Raw genomic sequence first — 26,819 nt, forward strand, 5'->3', positions numbered from 1 at the left:
CTCTCAACTATTTCTCACTGAGCCTGACTCAGTTCTCCTATTCCCACTACAGGCCTTCTCCACTCATTTCATCATACTGAAATTAAATCCCTCTTTTTGACAATTCTGTCATTCTACAAAGATTTATCAAGAACCTCACTACAGTCTACTTTGTATTAGGTACTTGCACAAGTGTCAATCCTGGGCCAGCCTATGGTCCATCAGTTTAGCCTATGATCCATCAGTACATACTGTGTCACCAAATACTGAACACACAGACCCTTGGTAAGTAAGAGTTAAACTGAACAAATACAAGGAGGGAAGGACATGTCGCAGAATGACCTAGAAGGGCACAATTATACACAAAGTACTTTTGGTGCTTGATTTGGACCTAAGAATGGAATTCGAAGGGAAATAGCTAGGAAAGACTTCCCTTAATTCTGGAACTCAGGTGATCCAGAGGCTCCTAAACATGTCTTTACTTTGAAGCTAGGTTATAAGATCAAATCAAATTTTCTCAGCATGTTAACAAAAACAACTGCATAGGCTCAGGTCTCAGGATGTGATGCTTCTAAGTTTGGTTTGAAAAACAATTTTTTTCATATGATTTACCCAGCTGATAGTTTTAGAACTTCTTCTATCTCATTCTCCACAAGTATGCTATATCTCCAGTAGAACAAAAACTTCTGTCTCCTCCATACTGAGACCAAGCTAATCAGGTCATGCCTGTGCTACCCACTCACCCTCAACCAATCCCTCCTCCTTTCCAACTACTCACTGTACCTGATATCATGGGGCAAACAGGACTGATCCAGGTTATACTGAATCACAGCCAATTTACACAGAGTCTTCAGACTAGGGCCTTTAAAGGAGGAATGGGAAAGAGGGAGATGGTCAAAGCCAAGGAAAATGTCCAGTCCTGGATGTCACCACCCGCAAACAAGGACCTTGACGGCAGGAGCACTTTGGGAATAAGTGTACTTACTAAAGTCCAAAATGTGTAAGTCAGAATGATCTATGAGGTCAAATTCATCTCCCAGGCCTTCCTCAGGAGACGGACTATAGAGATCAAAAAACAGATGAAAAAAGGAGGAAAGACTACACATGAGACCTTCTTGTTCGAATGCCTCCCATATTAGTCACGGACTTAGGCCTTTCCCTGCCCCTCTCTCCTCCTAACCTGGTACCCCCAAAGAGGACAATCTTGTCACCGACAATACAGCAGCACTGGCGCCGACGGGGACATGGCCCCTTCCCCTTCGGTTCAATCTTTTTCCAGGTAAAGGAAGCTAAAGAGAAGTTTATGTGGAGATTCAGTACCTGCCCACTCCAGACGTCCTCAGCACCCCCAACCCCTCATCACCCACTCAGAATATTTTTTTTCCCCCTTCCCTCTCAATTCTCCTTGTTTCTCCCTTAAAGGCAGTGTTCTTTACCAGGGTTAAACTTCCACAGGTCGTGGAAGTGCCGGTTCAGCCTTGCATTATAGCCACCAAAGATGTACAGCTCCCCATTGTAGCCAACTGGAAAGAGAGAGGGACGTCAAGAGTGTGAGGGCAACAGGTGGAAGGGGGACTCCCCAGGGACATAACAGACACTCACAGGCTGAATGGCTCCGGCGCCCCTCGGGCAGCACCGGAGTGGGTGGACAGTCCAGCCAGGCCTCAGTCCTGGTGTCAAAGACTCGGATGCGGTTGCAGTAAATCTCATTGTTGGAATGGAATGGCCCAAAGCGGTCAGCGCGACCCCCAAAGACATACATGTGACTACCCAGCATTGTGGCTGAGTGGAAGTCCCTCCAGCGTGCAGGGTTGCCCTGGGCAGGAGCAGAGAGATGAGGGGGTGGGGGTCAGTGCAGAGGCTGGGAGGGGATCTGCTCTCACTGTTTGAGCTTCCTATGGTTTCTTCGATGGAGGGTGGGGTTCTGGGGGAAAGAAGAAAGGGCAGACCTTTGTACAGATAAGAGTCCATGTCATGGTGCTGGTATCCAGCTTGTGAATGTCATTGGAAAAGCAGTCCGCCTAAGTAGGAAGAGAAAGGAAGTGAAGTAAGGAATAAAAGAGGGAGTCAGCAGTCCCTCTCTGACCTTCCAACCCTCCCCTCGAAATCTGCAGACCAGCCAAAGGCTCCCATTCCACCATCCTCAATCCCCCTTCCTCTTTCTCACTCCCATCTACTTTCTTCCTTGACCTACCAGCTGCTCATAGCCTCCAAAAATGTACATGGTCTTGCCCAGGACACAAGCTGAATGTCCATCCCGGGCCCCAGGAACTGTTCCTGACACTCGGGGTGTGGACCACTTGTGAGTATCTGAAGGAGAGGAAAGGATAGGCTGGGTAAGCACCTCTGACACGCCCTCCTAGACTCTGGGGTGCCCTATTCCCAGCCCCTCGGCCCGTACCTTCCCAGCCCCGAGGCACCATTTGGAGTAACATGATCTCTCTGAAACTCATACTCACTGACGTCGAAGGCATAGAGCACATTGCAGGCCCCTTCTGTGTCATTCCGCCCTCCCCAAAGGAAGACTGTGTCATCGATGAGGACGGTTGAGTGTCCATATCGCATGTAGGGTACCACAGGAGCCTGCCCGCGGATGGCGGGTCTCACCGGGGGTAGCTTTGTCCAACGCAAGGACACTGTGGGCACAACTCTGCTCAACCCAGGAACCTCCCTTCAGTCTATACATCTTTTCTCAAACCAGATTTCATTCCCTCATCCCCTTTGGCCATGAGGACCACCCCAAAACTCATTCAGCCACCTGTTCCCCTCCTGATGTGGGTACCCAGGGATGGTCTCAGCATTTGCTTACCTGCATTGAAAATGTGCACATCAATCTGACGCAGTGTTTCATAGTCTTCACCAGAGCAGTAACCCCCGAAGGAGTATACCCGGTGCCCAACAGCCACTGCAGCATGGTTCACCCTGCGGGGCCCGCCCTCCAGGTGCACTGTCCACCGTAACATCCCCTGGGCCACTGGTTACAGCAACATGCCCCCCCGGCACGGCCTGCTGCCTCTGCTACCTGCACACAAGTTAGGGCCACAGGCTACTCAGACGAGTTCTTTGCCTGGCTCACCAGAACTCTGCCCAAGACCAGCCCTTGCCTCTAAGTGTCACCCTGGTGGCCCTCCCACACCACCCCTACGCAACTCAGGTGGCTGGCCCTTCCCAAGGGGAGCTGCCAAGGTCAGGGAGCTAGCCCTGGCCTTGTGTTCTCCAACAGCAAAGGGTGGGGCCACTCTGACCTAGTTGCCAGTTCAGAATCTGATCAAGGGCTCAGTATGGTCACCCCTACTCATGGAGGCTCCACTCTATCCCTGAGCTGGCACAAGCTCCAAGCTCCCTTCCTAGGTTGGTGCATTCTCTTGTATCTCTAGCTCTGCTCTGCTTACTGCCACCTCTCTAAGAATCTCTGTGCTCTTTAAGGTGGGGAGAGGGATCTCAAAATACTCAGAGCTATTAATAGCCCAGTCAGCCCCAGACAGTCCATTGAAAGCTGGCATGGGTGTTTCCCAGCAGAAAAGCTTCTAGGCTTTTAGACTGCCACAGTCTCTATATCCAAGACAGAGCGGGACTGATCCGGGACAGGGACCTCCATGTTACCGTGGAAGATTAGCCCCTCATAGGGAGCTCATAAGGAGCTCTTGTCAAGCTCAGCTGTTATCGCTGGGGTCACCCAGGGCCCCTCACAGGCATGAGGAGTTCCTTTGACAGCTGTGCCTGGTATGCTGCCAAGACCAGGAACTTAAGCCAGAAGGGTATCTCTCTCCTGGGGACTAAGAGGGTAGGGGTAGAAAGAAGTTGTTTTTTCCTCTTGCCACTTCCCCAACTCTGCTATTGTAATAGAAAACAAGCTGTTTCCAGCAGCCGTTCTCCCACTTTGGGCCCTGAAAGGGGAAAGGGGTGGGGGTGTGCATTGGAAAGGGGAAGGGAAGCAAAAATGCCCACGGGCAGGATGAGGAAAAGACACAGGCACAAGAGGTCATGATCTCTTAAAGACAACCTGCGGACCTAATGATAATGGGTATATCTGAAGGCACCTGCTGGATTTGGGTGAATCATCTGCTCCCTGTTCAAGGCAGAACTTCAGGCACAGGGAAAGCTCAAGTAAGGGAGGCCCCTTGCAAAAAAGAGACATGGCTTTCAGTTGGCTTGCCACCCCCCCCCCAACCTCCCTTAACCCCCACCCCAGGCTTTAAATAGCCATCCTGCCAAACCTGAAATAGCCCCAGCAAGAAACTACTCTCACTTTATTACTACTGTCCCAATCCAAAAAATCTTGGATCAGGGCTTGTGGGGATAAATAGGGAGGTTGAAGGGCTTAAGATTGGGAGTCCTTTCTCTTCTCACAGCTTCTACTTCCCCTTTAGCTACGTCAAAGTAAGAATTCACAGGGGAAGAGAGAAGCAATTTCATGCAAAGGTGGAGAATCTTTGCTTCTCCATAAGGACAACTCAAGCTCATGGAAAACAAGCCCCCAAGGTCTCAGGGGCTCTGTTATCTTGGGGTTTCCCAGATACTTGATCATTGCCACATTCTTAATTTCTTCAACTCCCTTTATGTGCCTACCCCTCTCCCTGGTCTATTGCAATGTTCACTCCCCATTTCTGGCCTTTGTGATCTAAGAGTTTTGCAGTTTTCGCCTTTTCCCACCACTCCAAGCTCCTCCTTGACAGCTCTCCATTTTCCCTCTTCCATTAAGGGGGGGAAAAAGCTAGTTATTCACTCCTTTCGACCAGAAACATTCCTCCCTGCATATGACGGTGTCTCTGGATTTTTCCGGTCATCCCAACCTCCCCTACCCCACAGTGCCAGATACAGACCCCTTCTATTATCCTCAACTTCTCCGTTCTCCCAATCCAATCTTCCTTCCAATTCTCTCAGTGCCTCCTCCAGCCACCATGTCTTTCCCACCCGCGTCCTTAGCATCTTCCCCCAGCCTTTCCTTCCCCATTAACACTCTCCTTTCCCATCATCCCCTTAGTTCCCTCCCCACCCCCACCTCAGCACTCTCAGGCCCCTCCCCCACGACTCCAGCTCAAGGCAAGGACGTCCCCAGCCCCTCCAATTTTCCTTTTCCCTCAACCCATCCCAGGCTACCTTGCCAGGCCGGGCCGGGGCGGGGCCACGGGTCCTCGCGCTGCCTACAGCCTAGAACCCGTTGCGCGCCAACCGACGACTCTGTCTCCAACGAGATAAACACAGTCAGGCTTGGTTCTTCCGGCGGGCAGCTGTGTGCGCACGTGCAGTCAAAGCTAAGTGCCGGAAGCCTACCGGGACTTGTAGTTCACGGGTTTCAGGAGGGAAGCAAGGGACAGAGGAGTGAGAAGGAGCCAAAAGAGATTCTACGCACGTGCAGATGTGTCAAGAAAAAAACGTTGGGGTCACTGGGTAACGTAGTCCTTTGTTGTCTGCGCAGGGGATCGCGGAGGCGGGACAAGGGGCGGACTCCTTGTTCTAGCTCGCGTCAATCATGAGCACGGGGCGGGGCTGGAGGACTAGGCACGCCAGCACGTCTTGCCCCACCGGAAGTGAAGGTGCGGGTTTGGCCGCGGGCTCTGAGCGGGTGAGGCTCGTGGAGACACCGGCGCCGACAATCGGTGGGGGCGGGTGGGGGACGCCGCATCTGGGGCCATTTGAGGCGAGCCCCTGGGGCCTGAAGGGCGTTTGTCAGGTGGTACAGAGGGCAACCCCATTGAGAGGGGAGAGGGGGAAGGGTGTCTAGGGGAGCTCGTTTGGTGATCCAGTTCCCAAGCCGGCAGGGGGTGCAGGGGGCGGGGTTCTGGAAGGGTTGTTTGGGGAGGTGGCATGACCCCTGGTTGGGCTGTTATTTAAGAAATGGCCGAGCAAGGCGGGCGGATCTCGGTTCGAGAGAAGAGCCGACATAAAAGGTGGAGGGCCAAGGAGAGGCTGGGATGGGATGGGGTGTGGTGCAGTGGGGTGGTATGGAGGAGGTTGGGGACGTTTAAATGTTTTGTGGACGCATGAGAGTACAAGGAGCTGGATGGGAGGCTGAATGTAGACCTGCTTCCTTGTTCTTGCAGCCCCTGCCCGGATGGCAACAGTAGTTCTGGGGGGAGACACCATGGGCCCTGAGCGTATCTTCCCCAATCAGACTGAGGAACTAGGGTCGCACCAAGGTCCTACAGAAGGCACTGGCGATTGGAGCAGTGAGGAACCTGAGGAAGAACAGGAGGAAACTGGGGCAGGCCCAGCTGGCTACTCCTACCAGCCCCTGAACCAAGATCCTGAACCAGAGGAGGTAGAGCTGGCACCAGTGGTGGATGGAGAAGATGTAGTTGCCGATATCCAGGATCGGATCCAGGTATGGTGGAGGGAGGCATTGTTCTGAGCCGGTGAACTTGGTTTCCTTGAAGGTTGGCCCTGAACTGCCTTCTCTCTGGTTCTGCAGGCCCTGGGGCTTCATTTGCCAGACCCACCATTGGAGAGTGAGGATGAAGATGAGGAGGGAGCTACAGCATTGAGCAACCACAGCTCCATTCCTATGGACCCAGGTAAAAGAAACCAATTTTTTATTCTAGAATAATTACAGAGGAAAGGGACTAGCTAGAGCCAATAGAGCAAAGGCACTCGTTCCAAAAACGAGTTTGTAATCTGATTTTGCAGACTTCAGAAATCCAGGTGAAGTGCTATTCTTCTAGACTTTGGGAATGGGCAGGCTTGCTTAGAAATAGCAGGTGAATTCGGTGACCTCCCTAGCCCAGTGGCTCTGGATTAATTTAAAGAATGGGAAGGGAAGTCGGTCCCATTGTTTCTATCCTCTAACTGGTCCCTGCCTGTGATTTCAGAACACGTAGAGCTGGTGAAAAGGACGATGGCTGGAGTGAGCCTACCTGCGCCAGGCGTTCCTGCCTGGGCTCGGGAGATATCAGATGCCCAGTGGGAAGACGTGGTACAGAAGGCCCTCCAAGCCCGGCAGGCATCCCCTGCCTGGAAATGACCTCCTTCAGGTCACTTGTTTCCCTGCATTTCAGACTGGAACCAGCACAGGACTGAACACATCCCTGGTTGTAATGTCCATCTCCATCCTCCCCACCTCCCTTTCACATCAAAGCAAATCAGACTCCTTTTCAGAGACCCACTTTATTCAGTTCTGTACACATGGGGACATCGGCCCAAGCCCAACCCACCTTAACATGTATCACCCTGGAGAATAAAGCACCCTATGTACACAGCCAAAAGCTGCACTGCCTGTGCCCCTGGAACCCAGGTCCGGTCCTCCTTAGCTCCTTGCCACTCTGTGGTGCCTAAAAGGGACAAGCAAGGGCCTGCCCAGCATTAGCACAAACAAGGGAATAAATAGGTGTTGGCAGGAGCCATGCTTGGGGCACTGCTCCCTGCTTATTTCCTCCTAGCTTTGGGATCCAACGGCATAGGAAAGTAGTCAGCCCCAGGTGGTCCCTTCTATGTCTGTGATCCCAGGGCTGCTGCTCACCAAAGAGCACAGGGTAGGGCGTTTATCCTCTTCTCTTGGTCCATCTGGGCCCTTTTTCACCTACTGTCCATAGCCTATGCGTTTCTCCATTTGACCTCCCCACATAGGCAAGCAGGGGGTAAGAGAAAATAATACAGCCCCCTCAGCCTGCACACTGCTAGGGCTGGGGGCCTCTTTGTGCTGTTAGAGGTTGGTGCCCCTCCAGCTACTGATTCCACGGGTCAGTGGGGCTTGACATAACTTTGGTGAGAATAACCTCTTGCTGCTCCCTGTGTGCCTCTGCAGGGAAAGGAGAGGAGAGACCCCTGGAGTTCAAATTAGGATAAAGAGGAGGGAGAGGAGCATATATGTATTCCTGTGTGTATTTCTCAGAGCAGCCTCAGGTAGCTGTGGGGTTAGGAGCAGGAGGGGGACAGGCATCCCCAGTTGTCTGAGTACTGAGAATCTCAGTGTTCAGCCTGTCTGTACTAGCCACAGGGAGGCATGAACACATTTTGGGGAGAAGAGGGACCACTCTGTGGGTGTCCCTGCTTCAAGTGCCGCATGACCCTCCCTAGAGTAGCTAGAGAGGCACTGCCTTGCCCCATGTCAGCCAGTGGGGAGCAGAGGGTGGAGGGCTAGGGCGGCGTCCCAGGGCTGAGTGGGGTGTGGCCCTGTGGAGGGAAAATTAGGGCGTCAGAGAGCCTCCTGGCTGGCAGTTAAGAACTCTTCTGCCCGCTTATGCGCCTCCAGTGCCTTAATGGTGTACACGTCCTGGGGCAGCTCTGACTTCCTCCGAAGCAGCACTTTCTCCTTCTTGATGTCCTTTAGCATCTGTGTGTGGATACAGAGAAGATGAGGAATGGTGACCAAATCCCAGTATATTCTATTATTTCCTTCCCTTATTCCTGGGCTCTGTCACTCCTGTCTCCTTTCCCTTTCAGAGCTGTCTTTATTTCTGCTCCCTCCTCCCTCTGGGCCCTGCCACCTGCACGGCCTCTGTCTCCACTGTCCTCTTCAGAAGCTGAATGTCCTCTGCTGTGGGGGTCTCTGTCTCCATCGAGTACACAGGAGGCAGTGGTGGCGGAGCTCGGAACATGGGATACTGAGAAGGAAAGGAGGCATGGATGAGTGGAGAGAGCCACTTCAGAAGTCTGAACCTGTTTGCCTCTATTCTTCCTCAAACCCTCAGCCCAAGATGGGCCCCCTCAGTTCAGGCAGTGGCAGAAAAACCTCACCTGGGGATTAAGTCGGGCCAGCTCCTCAATCTTTTGCCACATCTCTTCTCTTTCCTTCATTCGGAACCTGCCCCTGAGGGAGCAAAAACAAGATGGGGGCTGGGCTTGAGAGAAGCAAAGGGGGCTGGTGGTGGATGACCAAGTAGAGATACTCACTTCTGCTTCTCTGCTTTGTATTGTTGTGTGCAGTCATCAAACAGCTTCTGATTCATCTCCATAAACAACTTCAGAGCATTGTAGATCAGTCCATGGATTGTCCTGCCACCAGAAGAAAGATGAGGTGTAGGAGGCCAGAGCCTGCCCTTAGTACCAGGACCCCAACTTGCTCTTTCTTAGGGTGTATCTACTAAGAGCTTTCTCATTTACTGCTATTTCACAAGCCACTGTACAATATAAGCTCTTCTCTCTGACTAAATCATGTGACTTGAGATTGGCATGTCAGAATCTTTACAAATATTGATCTGCCGTCCATCCTTCCTCCCACCCCATGCTCCAAAACCTGTCTTCTTCCCACTACTTTCTACGCCCTAGCCCACACCATTGGGCTCCCAGCAGCATGATGTGCATCTGCATCACAGTGTACTTGCTTATAGCAGGAAAGCCTTTTCACAACACTGGGATTCAGCACATACTAAGATCACATTAACTTCTCACCGCATGGAATTTAGTCTCCAAAGCTACAGAATATCTGACCACAAGAAGAGGTGTAATATATAGGCCACTGCTCTGCTGTTGGGTATCACAGGGTCTCCCACATAGGTATCTTTTCTCTCCAGTCAGTCCCTCAAGATCCTATCAACAGGCAGTGGGCACCAGCCCCCCACTTGTGAGTAACCAGATGAGACCACTGGCTCTTAAGTTCTTGCGTACCCTCACGGGTTCCAGAACCAGAGCCCAACCGCACCCCAGACCCCTACTTGTTCCAGTGGCTCTTGGAGTTCCTGTAGAGTGCAGGGAACATGATGGGGAGGACTCGGGCAGCATTGTCACTTATCAGGCTCATGATGTACTCATTGTTCCAGTAATAGAGAGCACGCTCTGCCACCTGGTGGGGACAGACAAGACTGGGGATTCTACTTGCTTTGCTCAAGACTCCCCTCAGTGTCTGGGAGACAAGCTGGGTCTAGGTCTCACCTGGAAATGGGGGCTGGAGACACATTTGGCAAGCTGGCGGAAGAGTGGTTCCATCACTTTGCTGAACTCTGAAGGTTCAATGACATCTAGAATTTCCTCTAGCTCATTCAGGAACATCACCTCCTTGGGGCTGTGGGTCTTGGGCCAGAACTTGAGAAGTCCCACAATCACCTGTGAGACAAAGAGGATAGGGGTAAAATTCTCACATAATACCTGCCTGGTTCTCCAGGAAGCCTTCCTACCCTCCCCTGCCCCATCCACAGCTTGGGTGGCCTCAGCTAACTGCTCACATTTCTCTGGATCTATTTGTAGGTGTACACAGGTTTTACTTCAGAGAAGAAAAATCACCTGTTGGGCCACATCCCCCTAAGCACCTGCTTATGGCACGCTCGATAGGTACAGACTAGCAAGTGATGCTGACAGAAAGGTGTACCCTGGGGCTTAGAAGGGGAATTACCGGCTCAGTGAGACTGCTTTCCTTCTCCAAGAATTGTACCACACAGTATGCCAGCTGCAAAAGGTTGAAGTAGAAAGGAAGTCAGGTGCAGGATCCAGGTCTCACAGAAGTCAGTGACAGAAGCAAGACCCCAGGATGGAAGAGGAGGTGTAGAGAGGAATTATCCTACTCGTTCCCTCTGCCACCCCTGCAGCTGGAATACCTTCCCTCCCTCTCTTTTCCCTTTTGCCAGCATCAAGGATCAGTAGGAAGGCAGCTCACCTGAGGGTGGTAGACACTCAGGGACTTGACCTTGTGAAGGGGAAGCAGGACACGGATAAGGAACATCTTATGCTCTTCCTTAAGGGGCAAGGCAAAGCCATTGATGATGCTACAAGTTAAAGGGGGTTTGTTAGGACCAAAGGGCCTGGCCCAAGCTCAATGCGGCAATCCTCCTAACCTTTTTCAGGCATGTGTGCCCCCACCCCCACCTCTCACCTGCCCAGGATCTCCAGGAGCTCAGCAATCCCATTGTGATGCTCCGTCTCATAGATGAACCTGAGGGAAGAAAAATAGGTCTCTTGACAACCCCTGATGCCCCTCTAGCATTCTGCAGTCTCCCCAACCTCCCTTCTCCCACACCACCTTGGTGGGGGCTTGCTTTGCTCCTGAGCCTGGGCTCCTGGCCTCACCTGTAGAAGATGTGGTTGATCTGCCTACGGATATAAGCCCGGAGCCCCAAAAACTTGCCATAGATGCGATGCAAGATGGTCTTGAGGAAGTCCCGCTCTCGAGGATCCTCACTGTCAAACAGGTCCAGGAGCTGGGAGCAGGCAAGAGGAAAAGTGGTGAGTGAGGCAGGAGCTGAGGAAGGCCAGGCTGGGGTAACACAGGATCCTGGCAAGGGGAAGCTCAGAGGGTGTCTGGAGATGGGGGATAAGGACAAGTGTGGAAAGATGATTCTATTATATTGCTCTACCCAAGGTAAGGTCTGAGTATGCATATTTGCATATCCCCATTGAGTGGGGGAGAGGTACCTGTGTTGCTTTTTTGTTTCCTTCTATTATGCTGGAAGCTTCTTAAGGGCAGAGTAGGTTTGTTTAACCCCCATAGTCTCCTGTACCAGACACAGCTGAAACCCAATATATTCAGTAGAAGGAGAAAGAGCAGCTGGGACTGGAGTGAGGAGATGTGGTGCTAGAGTTCATGCACTGGAAGGAGGGGAAGGACAGAAACTTCAGGCACTCACAGCAAGGACAAACTTCTGGTCAATGTACTTCTTGGCTATGTTTGGCTGGAAATCAGGAGACTCAAGGAAACGTAAGAAAAACTCGTACACGAGCTGTGGGGGGAACGGAGCATCCTCTTAGTGGGTATTCCCCAAGGATTGGGAATTACTCCCGGCTGCAGGTCTCAGCGTGCCCCGGTCCCTGCAGCCAGGGCCAACCTGCCCCCTTGCCCTGGTACCTGGAGATGTGGCCACGCGGCTTCCAGAGTAGGCTCATCTTCCTCTGGGTCAAACTCGGCACCGGTAGGATTCGATGAAGGTGGCAGTGTCCGGAAGAGGTTCACTGAAAACTGAGGGGTAGGGCCCAGGTGAGAGCTCCATCTGGATTTCTCTGCCCTCTCTCCCCAACCCCTGCCTGCTTTCCCCTTTCCCTGTGCCCACCATGGTGACAGCCTCGGGGTAAATGGCCTCGGTGACAACATCGCGGCTATGGGTGATATACTCCACCATTTCATTGAGTCCTGCCCGCTTCACCTCCTTGAATTTGAGGTCACTGAGTGGGTCTGACACAAAGTCAAAAAGGACACAGCACTGGCGCAGCTTCTGGATAAACAGCTCCTCCCGCTCCTGGGTTGGCGAATCTGGGCAGGGTCGGGGAGACAGTCACATTTTCCACTCGGTCCTTCCCCGACATGCCCCACTTGCCATACAAGGCTTTCACTTACCCCGTCCTACCTCCACCCTGCTCCCCTAGCACTCCCAGCCTCAGCACAATGCCCTCTCATATTCACTAGAACTCTCATCCCCCCAAAATACCCCAAACTTCCATTCTGCCAATACCCAGTGGCCCCTAGACCTAGTACACCAGCCCCCCGACCTTTCCAAGTACCTTTCAGAGCAGGAAGCTTCTGCAACTCCCGATTCTTGCTGAGGTTGAAGCGGGAGGAGCTTTGCCGCCGTTCCTTCTTGACAATTTGGGGCCCCCCTGAGTACTTGATTTTGCTGAGCTGCGTGGGGGGTGGTGTGCTGTTGCTGGGACGCTTGTTGGATGATGGTGGCTGAGACTGGGGCTGTGGCTGCGGTTGTGGCTGTGGCTGTGGCTGTGGCTGTGGCTGGGCCTGGTCAAACAAGTGAACTGTTGAAGCCTACTCCCCAAACTACTCCTCCCACCCCAGGCCTGGGCCACTGCCCACCTCCCAGTCTGTTTATGCCTGTACAGACCTAGGCAGCGAGCAGCTGTCACCTGCCCTGAATGAGCTAAGGCCAGGGTCAGAGATAACTATGAGTTATCCCTGGAAAGGAGTGGTCACAAAGTTGTGTCTCCCAAAGTGATGCCTACTACCTCTGCATCACGAGCCCTCAAAATGTTCACTCCAGTTCATGAACAGGCAGAATTGATGGATTGATAGTGACAGAAGTCAGAAAAGTGGCTATCTTTCCAGGGCTGGGGTGGGGGTAGTGAGGGGTGGTGAGGGGTAGTGTGTGGGTACTGACTTGAGAAGGGGCATAAGGAACATTCTAAGTAATTCTACATCTTGACTGGATCTGGGAAGTGGTTCATAGCGTATACATATGTAAAAATTCACTGAGTAGACACCTAAGATGACTATTGTACCCCTTTACTGAATATGTGGCATTCTTCAATTAAAAGAAATTCATTCCCATATCTCAGCAATTTAACTACTAAAAATAAGCTTAAGAAAAATCCTAAATATAAAAGAAGGCTTTGGCCTTTACAGCCTTATTTGTAACAGCAAATAGATAGATAGATAGATAGATAGATAGATAGATAGATAGATAGATAGAAATGATATCATAGATTTAAAATCATGTTTATAAAAACTATGTGCTAAATATTATCACATATGGTTCTGCTGTGAAAAATATTTACATAGTTATAGTAATTTACCCAAAATTGGTGATAAGTATTTTGGGAGGAGGGGAAATGTCTATGCAGAGGCATAAGACATCGAGGCCTTAATTTTCCACAGCATGGAGTCGATAGATAATCTTGAAATCTCAAAAATTAAAAAAAAAAAAAAGTGGGGGAGATAGATGGATCTCCATGTCTTCCATACAATGTGATTAAATTTAAAAAAATAAGTAAGTTATACATGAGTATGTATTTTGTCTTGGATGTTTGTCAGAGAAACTAAATGTTTACCAAAAAAAAAAAAAAAAAAAAAAAAAAAAAAAAAAAAAAAAAAAAAATTAAAAAAAAAAGGAAAAAAAAAAAAAAAAAAGCAGTAACAGTAAATATTTGGAAATGTAGAAGTCAATCTCCAAGGAAAGAGTTAGGAGTTGAAAGTGACTGCCACGAAACGACAGAAGGGGACCTGGTCAGGGGTTGCCCTCTTCATTACAAGTCCAAGACTTTCTGAACAATGTACATGTTCACGTTTATCACGCTGATAAAAATTTAAAACAAAGAGCCAAAAACTATGTAATGACAGAAAACTGCATCCTATGCTAAGTGAAATAAGGATAACAGATTACTGTACATGCAAAATGAACTCTCCCATACTACTACACAGAACACAGGCACAGAACCCAAAACCCGGTTAAGAAGAGGAAAAATAAGAGCAAGTCCACCACTGTGGTCATGACTCTCTCCTGTGGTAGCAGAATGAATGACTTTTTTCTACTTTTCTGTATTTTGTACAAGCTGACACTGCTTTGATAATGGGAAAAATATGCTAATTTTAAAGTTATCTCTTTATTTCCTCCTAGACATGGTCAGAGTCCCACGAAGCCCATTTTTAGAAGTGTACACACAGATATTTGCAGAGCTGTCTACCCATAAGTACTGTCCAGGTAAACCCCTGTTGGAACAGGACAGCCCTTACCCCCAGAGACTGCAGTAGCACCAGAAGAGTGAGGCCACATCCAGCTGGGTACCCAGGCTGCAGGGAAGTTGTCCTGTCCTCATACCTGCCATCCCTACTTCCTCTCCAGACATGCTCCACAAACTCTCACTTCACACAATAAGGAGTGGGAGAATCTGAAATCCTCTGGGATGGGGGAAGGGAAGAAAGCAGAAAGGTAATGCTTTGTAAGCTCTGAATTTTTTATCAAAACAATTATGTCGAGCTTGTGACCTATCTGGAGATCAGAGAATAGGATGGGAGCACAGGGTCCAGCTTGGGGCAGGCCTTGGGTCCAGTGTAGTTCATTACCACTTTGACCATGTGGCCCTCTCCTCCTAAAATGGCAGCCCCCAACACCAATTTGATGAGGGGAACACAAGGAAGTAGGGCAAAAGCAACCATTACACACCTCTCTTGTCATGACCAGCTGTCAAACAGTTTGATTTTGTTTAGACAGTGCGAGGCACCTTGAGTCTGCGGTCTCTCTTCCTGTATATGGCAGATGGATTACATATCGGTGGGAGCAAGGTAGAGAGGTGGAAATTTGGGGGGGCCAGAGTTTGGTGTGCCTCAGACTCTCCCCTGCCTTGAGCCTCCATTTCCCTGTTATAGAAACAACCAAACCCTTAATGGAGCTTAATGGTCAAGGGCAGACTGAGCCTGACTGCCTGGATTTGACTCCTGGTTTTGCCATTTATTAGCTGAAAGTCATATAGTCTCTCTGTGCCTCAGTTTCCTCATCTGTAAAACAGGGATTATAGGACTGTAATAAGGCTTTATACGAACAGTAGTATGTGGCACACAGATGTGTTCTATAAGCAGTATCTTCTATTACTATTACTACTACTACTATTATTATTATTAATTATTTCCCATCCCTGGATTTTAGGAATGTAGCCTGGAAATTCCTGATATTAGTACACCTGAAATGTCCTTAGAGTCCGTTATTTTCCTTGTTTTAAAATGGGTGAACCCAAGAAGGCACTGCATCTTTCAAGACCCAGCTTAAGTCCTACCTTTTTCCAGAAAGCCTTCTCAAATGACTCTGGGACTTGGGTATCCACCCCGTGTTCCTGACCTGACAGTACTTGTCTGTTCCACTGGCTCTGTGATCATCCTCAGTGACTCCTCTTGCTCTGCTCATTCATGTGTTATCCTCCCACTAGATAGCATGTCTCTTGAAAAGCGTGGACCCCAATTTATACCGCTCTGGGTCCCCTCAGCACTGGCACCTAATAAGCATTCAGTGGATGTCTGATTGGTTGATCGACTGGGGGCCAAGCCGAGGCCCCTTCCCATAGGCCCTTCTTGTCCTGACCTGGAAACCCTCGGAACAGAGCTCTGGATAGAGGCAGGAGTAGAGTGGGAGGGAGAAACATTAGTGGTCCTAGTGTGAGGAGCTCTGTGGCAGCGGAAGAACAAGACAGGAAGAACATGTCTCTCTCTATCCTCCCAGATAAGACGTAGACACCCTGCACCTCCACAAACCTTATACTGAGGGCACGTCCAGGAAAAGGAGGCATTCTTCCCAGAAAGGGAAAAGCAAGGCCTCAATTCTCTGCTAATGAGGAGGGGGTTGGACCAGATCAGTGGTTTCCCAACCATTCTCCACATAAGGTTTCAAGAGAAGAAAGGATTACATGGCTAAAAATCTAAGTTTAAAACCACCCAAAAAGTTAGTACCTAAGAGCCCTTCCCTACTAGGATTACTTTATTGAAGGCTAGGGTGGCCAAGGAGCAGCTGAGCAGGCTGTCTGCCTCACTCCCACCCCACTGGGCCACCCTGTTTTATAAGGACCACTGGCTCCCAGGCCCCAGACAGAAGCAGCATCTGAGAGACAGCTGGTCGAGCCAGCAGAGCCCCTGACTGCCAAGCCTCGATGAGGTGTCCCTGGTCTGTTCACCCTTCACTAGAAGCATGCTTGTCAGAAGGGAAGTATGGGGATATGTCAGTGGCTCACTTCATGTTCAACACTTTCTCCTAAAAGCTCCAGCTTCTGACTTCTCCTCCACTGACCTGAGCTGCAGGTAGGAAGCAGGTGAGTCCCCCAGAGAACCTTCTGAAGCCATCAGAGCATGGGTGAACACTGACTGAAGGCAATGTTGCCAACATGCTCTCCACCCTCTACTATGTCTTGCCTGGTCCCACTTCTAAAACTCTGTAGTGGTTATCTCCTCTGCCTGAAATACCTTCTTCTCACACTTCTAAATTCTTGCAGGATCCAAACTCCAAGAAGGCATCCTAAATTCAGGCATCCAGCGATCAAGTGGCGCTTAGAGTTTCCACACCACACTCACACTCAGGAGACTGCAACTACACTCGCTCACTCTGAATCAATCCTGGTCCAACCTGATCCTAACACAGCCCCATATTTAAACACAAATTAAATAGGAGATAGAAATATTATTTAAGCACTATAGAAAGTATTGTAACCGAAAGATGAAAGATAAACAGTGAAAAATGCAAAGATTAATATTATAGCTTTTGCATAATGAACTAACTAGCCAACTAAAAGTCGATTTTAGTTTAAAACCCTGAAAATCAGAGGCATTCTCTCCTCTACTGACACCCAGAGCTCTAACTAGCTGCGCTTAATTCTTCCTTCATAATTCAAAAAACATCATGCTAAGCTTTAGAGATTAAAAGGTGAATAAGACATGGCCCTTGCCCTCAAAGAGTTCACAGTCCAGTGGGCAAGACAGACACAAACACAGCTAATAGTACAAGGGAAATGCAAAAGCAGAGACAGCAACAAAGGATATGGCAACACAGAGAGGGCTGAGTTACAAACTCTGCCTGAAGATTAGGGAAGAGGTAGGTCCCTGAAGAGGTGACTTCTGATTTGGCTCTTAAAGGATAAACATGGTTTAGGCAAAGAAAGAAAGGAGAGAAATAAAGCAGTCCAGGTCAGTGGAATCATATCAACGAGGGCCCTGAGTCATAAAAAAGCTCATTATATCAGAAGACGGGGAAGTCCAGTGGGACAAGAAACCAGAAAGGATGGGTGCTAGAAGAATGGGTGAGGCCAGCCCAGAAGGGCCGAGGGTATGAATCTGAATTTGTGAACAATGAAATGCCAGCATAGGTTTCTAAGTAGAGGACTGATAAGGCCAAATATGTTTTTTGGGTAACAACTCCGGCTACAAGGAGGTCAAGTTGAAGTGGGGGAGAATGGGATAATTTCTTCCTCCCTTTGTCCCCATTCCCAGGATGCAGGACAGAGCACAGCACATAGAAAAGTCCACAGTACTGAATTGCTTTCTCCAAAAACAGACCAAGAAAGACCCCTGCCTTCAGAGCAGGTCACAGTGAGTCTGACTTAATCTCTTAAGGCTCTTTTCCATTCTAAGATTCTGTTCTAGAATCTTAGAGCAGGTGTATCATGTCAACAAGAACACAGAGAACTGGCTCCCAAGCCGCAGAGACCTGGGTTGAATTCCAGCTCTACTCTTTTACTGCTGAGTAAAAACTATTGAACATCACTAAGCCTCAGTTTCATCTGTAAAATGGGGATGATGATGATAACAGAATGACCTCATGGGAATGTTGTAAATATTAAATGAGAAGATTATAAGATTAAATGCATGAAAAGTACAGTGCCTAGTACAGAGCTTACTGGGTAGAACAGTGTCCCCCCAAAATTAACATCAACTCAACATCCGTACATGTGACCTTATTTGGAAATAGGTCTTTGCAGATGTAATCAAGTTAAAATGAGGTCGTACTGGATTAGGATGGGCCATAAATCCGATAGTACTGGTGTCCTTTAAGAAAAGGGAAATTTGGACATAGAGACACAAAGACACACAGGGAAGAAGGCCATGTGGAGCTGGACGTAGAGACGGGAGTGATGCATCTACAGGCCAAGGAATGCCAAAGATTGTTGAAAGCTATAAGAAGCTAGGAGAGAAGCATGGAACAGATTCTTCCCTAGAACCTCCTAGAGAAAGAGGGAAATGGCCTGCTGACACCTTGGTTTTAGACTTCTGGCCTCCAGAACTGTGAGGGAATACAGCTCTCTTATTTTAATCCACCCGGTTTTTAGTAATTTGTTATGGCTGCCCTAGGAAACTAATACATAAGTCACTGTTCAATAAAAGGAATGTTGGCTGCTATTATTATTAGGATCAACTGGAAAGACTGGCAAATGCTCAACACCGGGTAAATTGGGCTGTAAGAGCCCCAAATTCTGGACTAGGCGAAGGGCAAAGGAAGGACTATGCCAAACGGCTTTTGGTGACCTGGGCCTCACAGCCTGGCCCCAAACTTTTCCACCATCCCTTTGCCTGGGGCTGCATGGGGGCACTTCTAGAAAATTATGAAGCAGAATTCCTGAAGCTGCCTTATACAGGTGAGCCATAAGTAGCATTTCACAAAACAGATCCCAAAGTGAACTCAAGGCTCTCCTTTTCCAGAGGGCTTGAAACTGACCCATTGCCTTTAACAGTTCTGTCCAGAAAGGCTGTGGAGAAATCCTAGAAGCTGGTCTCAGCATATTTCTTACCCTGTTTGAGCCTTCATTTTCCCATCTATAAAAAGAGAGGGTTAGACTCTAAGTTTCCTCCCAGCTCTAATTTGAAATTGGTTTGTTTGCTCATTCGCCCTTCACTCACTAATGCATTTAAATGCTGGCGCCTCCAGTGTACCAGGTCCTTTGGCACTGAAGGAGAGCTTTCACCAAGCTCATGTGCTAACACAGGAGCAAACTGATAAACGATGAATTCACATGAATTGTTTCATTACAGCTCTGGTTAAGTGCTGCTAAGGGTGGTACTAGGAGACAGAAGAGCAAACAACAGGAGCGATGACCTCGTTTTGGGGATGGGGGTGGGTGGTCAAGGAAGGCCATATTTAGAAAACGACATCCAATCTACCTAAAAACTGAACAGGTAGGAGTTAGGTAGGCAAAAGGAGTGCCCCCCTAACTATTCTTTTCTGTCCCCTTAAATCCTGTTTCTAAGTCTCTCTTGTTGCTTTGAATGCCAGTTGCCAGCTCCCAATACCTTCCCTCTGGGTCCCACAGATGTCGTCATTCCTGAAGGAGAGACTGAGCCCAGATGATCTACAGTGAACCAAGTGCATGAATACACGGGTGTGGGGAAGAAGCCAGCTCCTTCCCTCAGAGCTCCCAGTCTGGTGGGTAGAAATACATGTGGAAACAAATAGTTATAACACCCAGTGTTAAGTACTATCCTGGAGACCTGTTCAGATCACCGTGCTAGTGCAGAGGAAGGAGGAATTTATCTTCACCAGTCCTCAACCCCCCTATCTGTAAAATGGGGGGAACCCATCCTGCTTCTTCTGATTACTCAAGTGAGGCCTAAAATAATGGTCACAGGTGTGAAAAGTGCTTGGATCTCTTTGGAGGTGATAGGAACCAGAAGTACCCAGAAAAATCTAAATCCAGAATTAACCCCAGTTGTTAATCAATCTCTTCTCCCAAAAATACATCAGACCTGCCCATAATTAGAGAGCTCTGTTCTCTGTTCTCTCTCTCTCTCAACAGTTTAGAACAGGAGGCAGGAAGCAGAGAAATTAAGGATCACCAGCTCCTTGGTAATATGGGCACTTGTTCAATGTGTTCACAAGATCATGTGCCATCTCGAGCACCCCACTGAGCACAACTCACAAACTTTCTGGACCACCTTAAGTCCTTCCACCCTCCAGTGCTCTCTCCACTTGCCATTTATTGCTTTACAGCCCTAGATTGCCAGGCTGCACTGACCTCTGCTCATGGCTGTCCTTCAGTAACTCCCATTTGATCAGGACCAAGGGCAGTGGGCCCAGCCCTGCCTGACTCAAGGACACCAGCCACTCCCCACCCCTGCCCCACCCAGAACCACACTGAAGCCACTCACCACCCCCTATGAGCACCTATGTACTTCTTCCCTTTACCCCAGGACCTGGTACCCCTAGCTTTTCACCCTAAGGAAAAAAGAATTTTCAATACTCAAGATTGGTAGAGAGAGAAACAACTTTCATAGGAACTGCTGGGGAGTCTGAAGAACGGGAAAGCTTATTTGGTCTATATCAGTCAAAGGAAAAGCCTGCCTGAGGGCAGTCTGGGTTGTTCAGGTCCCTCCCAAGCTGTGGAAGCGTCCTTCCCTTCTGCCTTGATAACTTCTGGCCCCCTGGGATTCCTCACCCCACTAGCCATCCAGCAGTTGGAGCTGGTGCCTGTAGCATAACTAGGGCAGCACCCATGTTCATTACCTCTTCAGTGTTCTCGCCTCCACCATCCTTGCCCGAGCTGCAGGGTTTGGCTGTGCCTTTGGCAAGCTTAGGGGGCTCCTGAAGTGAGAAAATGGAGTTAGGGAAGGGAGAAGCCTTGTCTAGACTTCTTTGTCTTAATTGTAATTATCCTCTGTCCAATTTAAACAACCAACCATCAGAACCACCAAGCACCTACCTTGTACCTAATCCAAGGAAAGGGGATTTGCGGTACATAAATGGAAATTCAGTCCCTCCAAGGAGTTTAAAATCTGTATGGGGAAGACATCTCCAATACACGATTGCTCTTTCGCATCCCAAAGCTGGTGTATGAGTTAGGGCCTGAGTGGGCCTCTGTCAAGACCAGGGTGGGAAGTCTTAAAAGCATCATGGAACAAGCTGCTGAAACTGGCTTCTGGCTAAAATGCGCAAAGGGTACCTGAGGCTCTCATGCTGGAGGGAAGGAGCCACCACTCTCCCCACAAGGCCATCTGGAAAGACCTGGAGGCATTTTTTCGGATGTCCCGAGTAGTAACCAGACCAGAGGGCATAATCAGTGGGACCCAGTGATGCTAACAGGTATGGAAATGGTCCCAAGAATGCCTTGGTGGACAAGCACAGGGACAGGGATGGGGGTAAGGCCCTGAATTACTACAAAGAGTGAGTACTAGTCCCAAGTCTCCCCTGGGAACCTGGCCACTGGCTCAGAGCCCTGGCCTGCCCAGCATCTCTTCCTATGCTTCGGGCCAAAAAAAGCAACTGCACAGGAACAGGATGGGGAAAATGTGAAAAAGACTTGGGGATTTAGGTCTGACTGCAAGCTCAAAACAAATCACCCGTATGCCATGGCTGCCATAGCAGCTCACATGACCTTCCGTCCACTTAAGAGACCTGTGTGAAGTGCTTGGCACTGGAGGACATAGAAGCACCCCATCCTTGGCAGTGACGGGGGCACTCAAAAGGATCTGGTTTAGCTATGAGCATCGGAGTTTGGGAGGGACAAAGACAAATCCTAGGTTTTTTTTCCGGGGGGAAATACAACCCATACTGGGAGTGGATTCAAAAGCATGTCCTGAGAGCAACAGCTGCAGGAACTGCAAGAGGTAACAATGGAAGGGAGGAGTCATGGCAGGAGGGGGAGCAAGAGGGATCTTTACAAATAATTAAAGGGCTGCCCTGTGGACTAAAGATGCAACTTGTTCTATGCAGATCCAGAGGCCCAAGAGCCATGGGCTGAAGTGGCAGGAAAACAGGCTGAGGTTCCAGCCAAGGAAGAATTTTCTCTCAAAGCAGCTGCACAGAAATCAGCTGCCTGGAGAGGCTAAAAACTCCCCAACCCCAAGCGCATTCAAGCTGGGGAGCATTCATGCCTCCACTAAGGCCTGTTACAGAAGGGATTCAAGCCTTAAATGAAGCCCGGATTGGAGGACCTTGGAAATCACTTCCAGCTCTGAGATTCTGTGACTCAGTAGCACCCGAGCCCCTTCAGTGAGAAATGTTAAATCAAGTGATTGTGACTATGGGGGCAAAAGGATTTCAGGGAGAAGAGAGCTCTGTGTGGGTGGGAGTAGGGGGAGGCTTCCTAGGGATGGGGGGGGAAGGAAACCCTTCCCAGGTGTGGGGCAGCTCCAGGCAGTCACACCAGCAGGCATGAGCAGCTCCTTCTTTGGGCTAAGCACTCTCCCAATGCCTGACCCAGCTGAGCACACTGACCCCTCGCCAAGTGGCCAAGGAGTGGCTCAGAGATGGGGTGGTGAGGTAAAGGCTGAGGGGGTGCAGACAGACACAACACTGAGGTGACCATCTGCACACACCCCAGATGTGGGCCCCTTGGACAAAGCTAACCCCTCTTCATATATGTTTCACCTCTCTACTTGATCATTAGCTCCTGGTTCTTTTTTGTGCCCCTCCACCCACCCTACATCACTTAGTCATATCTCTCAGGGATGCATCTAAGAGACATCCCAGCTGTCTGGGTGTGAGTGGGTGCGTGTAGGTATGGGAAGACCAGGCCCACCATTCTTGCTCCCTGGCTTCCGCAGAACAGGTGAAGTGCACACACTCAGCCCAGTCCAGCAGACCAGTACTGCATGGCACCATGGTTTGGAGCCAGACTTGTGTTCAAGACCCAACTCTGACTAGTTATATAATCATGGGCAAGTTAACTAGCCTCTCTAAGCCTCAGTTTCCTCATCTATTAAGTCACGACAATCATGGTACCTAATTCTCTTAGCACAGTGTCTGGTATGTGAAAACCTTAATGTTAGTCAATGTTGTCACTGTTATCATGAACAAGAGAAAGTGGGAGGGAGCAGGGGTACCTAAAAGAGGTAAGTCTCAGATCAGAACATGAGGGAAGAGGGATGCAAATGCCCCCGCCCCAAGCGATTGACTCAGCATCCATCAAGTGCCCACTGTGTGCAAGGGAGATGCCAAATCAAAATGGAGCTTAGTTATTATCACAGGGGGAAGAAAAGACTTGTCCACAATTAATTTCAATCCAAGAGAACACAAAAGGGTCATAAGTAACCTAGCAAGTGTTCTGCAAATCCAGGGGAGGAGGGAGAGTTTAGGAAAGGCTTCCGAGAGGAAGCCACGAAGGACAGCCAGGATTGGGACCAACAGGGATGAAGAAGAAAGGGGAGGTGATGGATGAGCAATAAAGATCCCCTACTCAGCCCTTCTTTATACCCTCCTGCCCATCCAGGCCAACCTCAGTCACGTGTCACCTTCCTCCCCCTCAGGGCTTGCCAATCATTGAAGGAGGTCAAATGCAATTGAAAAGCAAAAGCAGAAAGTTAAACCTTAGAGAGGACCAGAGATGTCTAGCCCCAAGCACCTGGATCTCTCCAACACTCTTTTCCAACCAAATATTTATAACTGTGGTCCTAGCAAATCTAACTAAAATTTTTTCTTCTCAATCATCTAGTAGAGAAAGGCTTTTCATGGATGAGCCAGTATCTGTTCCATTAGACTAAAAACTACAGGTAGGTAGGGACTTTATCAGCTTCCCCTGAATTCCATGCCCCTCCACACTCCTTAAAGAAGTGTGGCTGACTTGTGTGTGCATCATCTACAGCTAAGCTGCCCAAACCACCTCAGCATGCTCACTCCCCAAGGATAGGGCCTAGGGTGGGACACACACCCTTGCCCAGCTTAGCACCCCAGGAGGTTCAGTGCCTAGTACACTATCACCAACTCTACACTCAGAATATCAGGCTGAGAGGTTACAGGGACAACCCAGAATCAGAACTGCCTGGTGGATCTCCAACAGCCCCAGGATAAAGAGTTTCATTGATAAGGTGAGAGATGGCAGCCCAGGAACCCAGGCAGAGGGCAAATGAAAAGCAAGACACCTCGAGGGTCATCAAGTTGGTTGCTTTATGCTGATGCAGAACACCAGGCCCAGAGCTATCTCCCACCACCGGGGGCCAGCCCAGGAGAGGATAAGCTGGGGGAGGTTGGAACTGGTATCCTAGCATCCTCTGTGTGAGTCTGTACCTCAAAGGAACCACATCTCTGAGTCAGACCTCAGCAACAGCATGAAATAGAGGGTAGAGAAAGGCAGGGATGAAGAACAGGGGAAGGCGGTATGGAGGTACAAGAGGAAGGTGAAAGAAGGGAACATCAAGAAACAGCCTGCATCAGGACACCATGACAAAGGCAAGGGTGCTCAGGGGTGGTTGGCTCATGGAGTGACTGATAGTGAGGGCAGATTCCGGATTTGCAGATAGTATGGCCCAGGAAAGACAGAAGTACAGCACTGCTGCTGGAAAAAGGGGAAATGAAAAGGTTATCCTAAGATTAAGAGAAAGAGCCTGATCCGATCTGGAAAGGTGACTGGTTTAGAATCAACCTGGGAGTTGATTGATGCCCGTTAAGGGGGACTTGGTACAGAAGAGACCTTTATGTCAGAAGCCCTGATATTGTAGCTGGGCCTCCAGCAGTCTGTGTGACCTTGGCCAAGTCCCTTCCCCTGTCTTGGCCTCAGTCTCCTTATCTGTACTACTTGGGATTGCACTGAATGCACTCAGAGGTCCCGTCCAGCACTGACATTCTAAGGTCCCATCGACAGAAGGAAAGGCTCAGTCCCGGCTTACAAGTTTGTGTGTGAAAGAAGAACTAGAGGGAGGGGCCTAGGCCAGATTTAGTGGAGAAGAGAGAAAGCAGAGCTGTTCTAGGTCAGGGAGCTTGGCAGAGAGGGAGAAGGGGCTGTAGGGGACGGTAGAGAAGGCCGGGCCAGGCCCAGTAGAGTGAGAAGGGGAGGGAAGGATCTTGGAGGGGGAGGTAGTTTTGAAGGGAGGTGCTGTCTCAGATGAGAGGCTGTCCCAAACGGGCAAAAGGGTGGGGGATGGGGGAAGTGATGGGGGTTGAAAAAGCAGGGGAGTGCCTTGGGAGCGGGGTAGATCTGGCGGCAGAGGGTTACCCTGAGCCGGGGCTAGGTGGAAGGAGGAAGAAAGGTCCAAGTGGGGGCACTCTCTCCTGGGCAAGGTGAGGGAGCTTTCTCAGCTGCGGCACAGGCTGGGGGTGCGACCAGCAGCGGGGGCGGAGGGCTGGCCCAGGGAGTCCTGCGGGGGCCGGACGGGAGGGTCAGTCTGGGGCTGTCCCGGGCCTGGCTCGGGCCCCTCCCAGAGCTCCGCGCAGGCCCCAAGGCGGAGGCGCAGAGAAAAGGGCCACGCTCACCTTCTCCTTCTTCAGTTTATAGGGCATCTCGGCCCGTCCGGACCTGGCCCGGCTCCTGCGGCCCCGCTCCGGCTCCGGCTTTGCTCGGCCGCACTCGGCCCGCTCGGCGTCTCTTCGCCACCGCCTGCGCGCTGCGCCCGGGTCGAGCTGTGTCTGCGCCTCCAATTGGCCCGAATTCTTACAAACCTGCCTAACAACCAGGCGCCGCCTCTTCGGATTGGTTATTGGAGCCAAGCTGCTTCCTTTTTTTCTCATTGGAAAGGAAGAGTACAAACCGCCAGGGTTCGGCTCCCAGAATTGGCTGAAGTGGGAGGTCCTGCCCTAAAGTGGGTCGAGCTTAGCGAAGGAGGCGGGGTTAAAGGGAAACCCAAGCTTAGCACCGACTGCCGCACTCCGGCGTCTGTGGTGCGTTGGCCTCGGCCATTCTTCGCTATTCGTTGTCTTCTAAAGTGGCTCTCACTCTTTCTCCACTCCGCTACTCTGCCCAGCCCAAATTGAAGGAAATAGTCCCTAAAATGAAGGGTATCTTTCGTCATCAGGGTAACGTTAGCACGAACTGAGTACGCAAAATTGGTGGAGAGCGCCCAAGAGTCCTCGAGGACATCCGTTTCCTAGACAGGACTTGCAGAGGATCAAAGAGGAAGCCTGGCAGGCCGGGACCTGGATGAGATGAGATGAAAATTCCGGGTTTGTTATAACTTTGGAAAGAGGGTCCCTGTTCCTACTGCAAGTGTCTTGGGATTGGGGAGCCAACTATATTTGAGCACTTGGAAACGCAGTGGAAAAGCGACTTCATTGTTTAGTATCTCGGTAAATACATCCCTTACTCCCCACCCTGCCCAAGCCAGTGTCCTAATGGATAAGATCAGTTCCTGCCCTCAAGGAGTTCCAGTCTGGAGAAGTTCACAGACGTGTATAAATAGATGATTAAGATACAGTGTAATAAATTACACAAACCTAGAGGTGGCTGGAGGAATATGTTTCAGAAAGTCGGCTCCAGTAACAGATTGACTACATGAAGAAAGTGGAGAAGGCTCAAGAATAAGCCTATGGTCCTTGCCCAGGAGAGCAATGTTACAAGGCAGTGGCCATGGCATGGAGAAGAAAGGATAGAATTGGGAAATATGTAGAATCGACAATATTTGGTGATTCACTGGATAATGGGAAGGATGGTAAGGGAAAGGGAGGAGCTGAGGATGACTTCAGGAAGCTGTCAGAGATGGTGGAGGAAAACCGGTGTCATAATGGCAAAGGAAGTAAAAGAATTGGTCAGTAGTGTCAGATTCCAGAGAAAAACTGGGTAAGGTAAAGATCAAACAGCATCACCTTAATTCTTCAGTTAAGAGGTTACAGGTGATCTTTGCAGGAAAGTTTCAGAGGAGTAGAAGGAAGGTTATAGTGGGTTAAAGAACAAGCAAGAGGTATGAAGGTAAAGGCAATAAATGTAGGCTTCTGGCTATCTTACAGAAATAGTATTTGGCTCTCAATGACTAATGCTGATTTCAAGGTAAAGCAAAGTGGACTGTATGTCAACCATTATGTGCTGGGGGGAAAGTATGGGAGGAAAGGACATTTATTTGTGTGGATAGATATTTATGTCTGTATGTG

The 26,819-nt window shown here is 49.7% G+C and overlaps 3 protein-coding genes across 9 annotated transcripts in view; 1 reads left to right on the forward strand and 2 right to left on the reverse strand.

The window, feature by feature from the left end:
- Nucleotides 1–5,213, reverse strand: part of KLHDC3 (kelch domain containing 3) — a 6,341-nt gene extending 1,128 nt beyond the window's left edge. Inside the window, exons 1-11 of one of the 4 annotated variants that reach the window (XM_006926533.3) lie at nt 5,080–5,160; nt 4,020–4,099; nt 2,789–3,001; nt 2,439–2,615; nt 2,174–2,289; nt 1,929–2,000; nt 1,582–1,795; nt 1,416–1,502; nt 1,160–1,268; nt 965–1,038; nt 763–841 (exon numbers count right to left, since the gene is read on the reverse strand). In XM_006926533.3, the coding sequence (XP_006926595.1) occupies nt 763–841; nt 965–1,038; nt 1,160–1,268; nt 1,416–1,502; nt 1,582–1,795; nt 1,929–2,000; nt 2,174–2,289; nt 2,439–2,615; nt 2,789–2,942 (1,082 nt within the window). In that variant the 5' untranslated portion in view covers nt 2,943–3,001; nt 4,020–4,099; nt 5,080–5,160. Of the gene's footprint in view, nt 1–762; nt 842–964; nt 1,039–1,159; nt 1,269–1,415; nt 1,503–1,581; nt 1,796–1,928; nt 2,001–2,173; nt 2,290–2,438; nt 2,616–2,788; nt 3,002–4,019; nt 4,100–4,802; nt 4,960–5,079 lie in introns of those variants that run through there. The other 3 variants (XM_006926532.3, XM_025042887.1, XM_015600312.2) reach the window with 3 other exon arrangements.
- A 26-nt stretch (nt 5,214–5,239) lies between these two features.
- MEA1 (male-enhanced antigen 1) lies at nt 5,240–7,174 on the forward strand. Of its 3 annotated transcripts, none has more exons than XM_015600313.2 (4): nt 5,240–5,370; nt 6,024–6,304; nt 6,392–6,494; nt 6,789–7,174. In XM_015600313.2, exons 2-4 carry the CDS (start codon nt 6,035–6,037, stop codon nt 6,938–6,940), a joined length of 525 nt encoding a protein of 174 aa, XP_015455799.1. In that variant the 5' UTR covers nt 5,240–5,370; nt 6,024–6,034; the 3' UTR covers nt 6,941–7,174. The 3 variants fall into 3 exon arrangements, with proteins under 3 accessions (XP_015455799.1, XP_006926599.1, XP_006926600.1); XM_006926537.3 differs by lacking the exon at nt 5,240–5,370 and adding an exon at nt 5,406–5,545; XM_006926538.3 differs by lacking the exon at nt 5,240–5,370 and adding an exon at nt 5,522–5,653.
- On the reverse strand, nt 7,068–25,412 carry PPP2R5D (protein phosphatase 2 regulatory subunit B'delta). 2 transcript variants are annotated; one of them, XM_006926536.3, is made up of 16 exons: nt 25,212–25,412; nt 20,532–20,609; nt 12,340–12,568; nt 11,892–12,091; nt 11,690–11,800; nt 11,472–11,564; nt 10,915–11,045; nt 10,721–10,780; nt 10,505–10,613; nt 10,244–10,297; nt 9,787–9,957; nt 9,570–9,697; nt 8,809–8,910; nt 8,653–8,725; nt 8,403–8,519; nt 7,068–8,248 (listed from the first exon to the last, which is right to left on the reverse strand). In XM_006926536.3, exons 1-16 carry the CDS (start codon nt 25,236–25,238, stop codon nt 8,111–8,113), a joined length of 1,821 nt encoding a protein of 606 aa, XP_006926598.1. In that variant the 5' UTR covers nt 25,239–25,412; the 3' UTR covers nt 7,068–8,110. The 2 variants fall into 2 exon arrangements, with proteins under 2 accessions (XP_006926598.1, XP_024898652.1); XM_025042884.1 differs by lacking the exon at nt 20,532–20,609 and having other exon boundaries at nt 25,212–25,371.
- Between the last annotated feature and the right edge of the window lie 1,407 nt (nt 25,413–26,819).

Source organism: Pteropus alecto, unplaced genomic scaffold, assembly GCF_000325575.1.
Source record: "Pteropus alecto unplaced genomic scaffold, ASM32557v1 scaffold7, whole genome shotgun sequence".
Taxonomy (NCBI): Eukaryota; Metazoa; Chordata; class Mammalia; order Chiroptera; family Pteropodidae; genus Pteropus; species Pteropus alecto.

Coding starts and splice junctions, on each gene's coding strand:
- MEA1 (XM_015600313.2), top strand. CDS start 6,035: ATGGCAACAGTAGTTCTGGGGGGAGACACCATGGGCCCTGAGCGTATC. Junction 6,305..6,391: donor ATATCCAGGATCGGATCCAG/GTATGGTGGAGG, acceptor CTGGTTCTGCAG/GCCCTGGGGCTTCATTTGCC. Junction 6,495..6,788: donor CTCCATTCCTATGGACCCAG/GTAAAAGAAACC, acceptor CTGTGATTTCAG/AACACGTAGAGCTGGTGAAA.
- PPP2R5D (XM_006926536.3), bottom strand. CDS start 25,238: ATGCCCTATAAACTGAAGAAGGAGAAG. Junction 11,046..11,471: donor ACCAGAAGTTTGTCCTTGCT/GTGAGTGCCTGA, acceptor GCCTGCTCCCAG/CTCCTGGACCTGTTTGACAG. Junction 10,298..10,504: donor TGAGTGTCTACCACCCTCAG/GTGAGCTGCCTT, acceptor AACCTTTTGCAG/CTGGCATACTGTGTGGTACA.